Raw genomic sequence first — 4,716 nt, 5'->3', positions numbered from 1 at the left:
GCCAGGATGGTCTTGATCTCCTGACCTCGTGATCCGCCCATCTCGGCCTCCCAAAGTGCTGGGATTACAGGCTTGAGCCACTGCGCCCGGCCGCATTATGTCTCATGAATGCTCACCACAGTCTTAGTGATGATCCTACCATTTTATAGAGGGGGATGCAGGCTCATAGTGGGGAGGTGGTCTTCCCAAGTCCACAAAGCTGAGAAGTAGCAGAGCCAGGCTCTTTCCACTTCACCCCACACCCCAATCGTATGGATGGGGAAATGGAACTGCTCTATTCTAGAACCTGCCCTGGTGGCCAGTGGCCTGATAAGGAAACCCGAAAATTTCTCCTGTGTGTGAACACACCCATGATCCACTAAACCCAGGGAGATGTTTGCCCTTCCTCACTAGGGAGAGGCTGGTTCCTCAGCCTCCTCTTTCATCTGCCATCCACCACTCCAAGAGCACACTGTGTCGTCTTAGGCAAGTGATGCCCTTATCTGGTTCTCATCCCCTCCCCACTGGTCCCACAGATTCAGAACAATGGCTGGGAGGGTGTCTGGGCTCCTCCAGGCACAGACCCCCCTACTCTGCAGTGGTGCTCATGGTACAGAGAGGACATCGAGGCTGGGAGACGAGAGTGATGGCCACTTTTCAGAGAAGGGTAGCCCTGTTTGCTTCTAAAAGATGAAGCAGCCGAGGTCAGTGACAGTTAATAGTTGTTAGTGCAAGATCCTAAAACATCTTTGCCCGTTATTCAGGGAGGGAGGCACAACTCAGGTCTGAATAACCCCACACATTTCCTAGACCAGTGGTTCTCAGCCAGGGCAATGGTGCCTCCCAGGGGACATTTGGTACCATCTAGAGACATTTTGGGTTGTCACAACCTGGGGGACTACTAAGGTCAGGGGTGCCACTAATCATCCTGTAATGCACGTGACAGCCTCCCACAATAAAGAATTACTCAAATGTCATTAGTGCCAAGATGGAGAAGCCCCTGGGTTAGACGCACAGATGTGGGCTTCAGAGCGTGAGGTACATTTGAAAGTGCCCAGCAACCAGAGAACCTGGCACTGGCCCAGATTTTGCCTCTGACCTGCTCTGTGTTCTTAGTTGAGTTCTTTCTCCTCCAGGCCTCAGTCTCTTTGTCTATGAAATGAGGGACCTGGACTGGATGATATTAAGATCCTTTCCAGGCTCAACTTTGTATGATTCTGTAGCAAGAGAAAAATGCCATGGTTTCCATGTGACTTCTGCTGTCCTCCTGATCACCCCTCCGACCTCTCCCACCTTGGCTCTGCAGGGCTCCCAGAGACCAGGACGGACGCAGCCATGTCAGAGCTGGTGCCTGAGCCCAGGCCTAAGCCAGCGGTGCCCATGAAGCCCGTGAGCATCAACTCCAACCTGCTGGGCTACATCGGCATTGACACCATCATCGAGCAGATGCGCAAGAAGACCATGAAGACCGGTTTCGACTTCAACATCATGGTCGTCGGTACGGAAGGCTGTGGGACTGCTGCAGGCCTGGTGGCGGGCAGCACCAAGGATCCCATTTCTTTCCCCTGAATGGCTGTGACCCTGGCTCTTCTAAGATGAGCTGTTTATAGAAGGGAGAATTTCACCATGCTGATCACAAAGGCCTGACCCCTGTCTCCCCTTAAGACTAGCTGACCTAGGGGTAGGAGCTTCGGGTGGATGCCAGGCCGGCCCCATCACCAGCTGGGTGTACACAGGCAGCCCCTTCACCACTCTGAGCCTGCTTTCGGGTTTGTGACATGAGAGAATCAGCAATGTCCTTCCTTAGCTCTAAGATGTGGTGGGAGGATTGGATGAAGGGTGGTCTTATTTCTACTCTTTTGTAGTGCTTTAAAACTTTGAGAGAAGGCCGGGCATGGTGGCTCACACCTGTAATCCCAGCACTTTGGGAGGCTAAGGCGGGCAGACCACCTGAAGTCAGGAGTTCAAGACCAGCCTGACCAACATGGAGAAATCTCATCTGTACTAAAAATACAAAATCAGCCAGGTGTGATGGTGCATGCCTGTAATCCCAGCTACTCGGGAGACTGAAGCAGGAGAATCATTTGAACCCGGGAGGTGGAGGTTGCGGTGAGCCGAGATCGCACCATTGCACTCCAGCCTGGGCAACAGAAGTGAAACTCTGTCTCCAAAAAAACAAAAAACCCAAAACAAAAAAACTTTGAGAGAATTTCCAGGGATTTGGTTACTGAGTAGCATCACTGCGTCACAGAATGTAAGAGTAGGAAGGGGCGGCCGGGCGCGGTGGCTCCAGCCTGTAATCCCAGCACTTTGGGAGGCCGAGATGGGCAGATCACGAGGTCAGGAGATCGAGACCATCCTGGCTAACACGGTGAAACCCCGACTCTACTAAAAAATACAAAAAACTAGCCGGGCGAGGTGGTGGGTGCCTGTAGTCCCAGCTACTTGGGAGGCTGAGGCAGGAGAATGGCGTAAACCTGGGAGGCAGAGCTTGCAGTGAGCTGAGATCTGGTCACTGCACTCCAGCCTGGGTGACAGAGCGAGAGCGAGACTCCGTCTCAAAACAAAATAAAAGAGTAAGAAGGGGCTGGGCGTGGTGGCTCACGCCTATAATCCCAGCACTTTGGGACGCTGAGGTGGGTGGATCACCTGAGGACAGGAGTTTGAGATTAGCCTGACCAACATGGTGAAACCCTGTCTCTATTAAAAATACAAAAAAATTAGCTGGGCATGATGGTGCATGCTTGTAATCCCAGCTACTCAGAAGGCTGAGGCAGGAGAATCACTTGAAGCCTGGAGGCGGAGGTTGCAGTGAGCCAAGACGGTGCCATTGGACTCCAGCCTGCAGCCTGGGCAACAAGAGTAAAACTCTGTCTCAAAAAAAAAAAAAAAAAAAAAAAAAGGGGGGGAAAGGACCTCTGCCCCATCTCAGTGAGATGGCCAGTCAGTGCTGAAAAAGGAATCTGGCCTCATCCTTCTGTACTGTTCCTCCTTCGTCCCCCAATCAGTCATCCAGTCCTGTCCATTTTACCTCACAAATACCTCTTACATCTGCCCACTTCTCTCCTCTCTCCTGCTGCCACCCTATACTGAGCTAGGTCTCTCACCTGGCTTGCCGTGGCCACCTGACTCTGTGCTGTCAAAGTGCTGACCTGCAGCAAGATAAGCTCAGCTGGGGCTTGGGCCAGAGTATAAATCATCTGGAAAATCTTGCTATCAAAAACCTCCGCTGAGCTAAACAGTGTGCTCAGTGACAAGGTAGATTTCTCTCCTCAGGCAGACTTCTTATCTCAAGAACTGGTAGCAAATGGTTCAGGGACCCTGGCAGCTGGGCCACTATGGGCCACACTCGGAGTGGCACCAACCCTCCTAGCTCTCTGTCTCCTTTCCTCTCCAATCCCCTGTCCACCAGTGACCAAATAATCTTCCCACCTTGCAAAACTTATCAAGTCACCCAACTTACTTAAAACTCTGTAATAACTCTCCTTTAACCTCAGGATAAGTTTAAACTCCTAGACTGCCCTGATGCTACCTCTCCAACTCATCTCTGACCACTTCCCATCTAACATTCTACTCCTCACTCACGAGAGGCAGTGCTCGTCCACGTGCCATGCTCTCTCCTACCCTAGAGCTTTCGCGTCTGCTGTTCCCTCTGGCTAGAACTCATGACTTTTTTGAAATCAACCTTCTGGTTTCAGCTTAGTTGCATTTCTCCAGAAGTCTTCCTTAGTCCCAGAGAGACTGGGTTGGATTCCCTTGGCAATGCTGCTTCAATACCCTGTGGTTATTCTCTTTCATACTGGTTATTGCAACATACTATAATTGTCTGCTTATGTTTTGGTCTCTCTCACACTAAAGAGCTCCTTGAGGGTAAGGATGATGTTTTGTTCACCATAGTACCTCCAAATTTTAGGACAACACTTGGCACCTAAGAATAATGAATGAATGAATGCTCTTAGAAAACATCTCAGAACAAGCATGGCAAATCCAAGACCCGTAAGCCACTTCTCTCCTCAGTGGTGCGCATGGCAGACTGCTGGTCAGTCATGGCATGTGTTCAGTGCTGAGGCCAGACATAGCCTTTTTAACATAATGATCTAGGTGGCTACTACCAGATAATCAGCAGGAATGAGAAATACACCTTATTTACCATCCCTGGTCTTGTCCAATATCCTCTCTCTTCACCGTCTTATCAGTAAAGAAACCAAGGCATGACTAATCCAAAGGCATTCAGTGAAAACAATGCAGGCGGGTCTGGAACTCTAGGCCCTTGTCCCCCAGCATGGTTCTTTTTCTAATATAATCACAAGAATGCACTAGCCCAGTATTTCTTAGATCTTACTGTCTATAGGACTCTTCTGGAAGCCCAGTTAAAATGGAGATTTGGAATCATAGGTCTGGGGTGGGGCTTGAGACTGCATTTCCTACTAGTGTCCAGACAATGCCAAGGCTGCTTGTCAATTGCAAGTCTTTCTTGTGGGATTCTTGTACATGTTGAAGTTTGAGAAGCACCAGTGGGTTTCTTTCTTTTGAAATAGAGTCTCGCTGTGTTGCCCAGGCTGGAGTACAGTTGCATGATCCCAGCTCACTACAACCTCCACCTCCTGAGTTCAAATGATCCTCAGCCTCCTGAGTAGCTGGGACTACAGGCATGTGCCACTATGCCTGGCTAATTTTTGTATTTTTAGTGGAGACAGGGTTTTGCCATGTCGGCCAGGCTGGTCTCAAATTCCTGGT

General features: G+C 50.2%; 1 protein-coding gene across 1 annotated transcript in view; it reads left to right on the top strand.

Annotated features, from left to right (window-relative positions):
• The window catches only part of SEPT3 (septin 3), a 22,162-nt gene that overhangs the window by 4,893 nt on the left and 12,553 nt on the right, over positions 1 to 4,716 (top strand). Inside the window, exon 2 of the mRNA XM_011978750.1 lies at positions 1,286 to 1,477. Within this exon, the coding sequence (XP_011834140.1) occupies positions 1,315 to 1,477 (163 nt within the window). The 5' untranslated portion in view covers positions 1,286 to 1,314. The remainder of the gene's footprint in view (positions 1 to 1,285; positions 1,478 to 4,716) is intronic.

Source organism: Mandrillus leucophaeus, unplaced genomic scaffold (genome assembly GCF_000951045.1).
Source record: "Mandrillus leucophaeus isolate KB7577 unplaced genomic scaffold, Mleu.le_1.0 Scaffold2, whole genome shotgun sequence".
Taxonomy (NCBI): domain Eukaryota; kingdom Metazoa; phylum Chordata; class Mammalia; order Primates; family Cercopithecidae; genus Mandrillus; species Mandrillus leucophaeus.
This window is presented reverse-complemented; position numbering and strand designations above follow the sequence as displayed.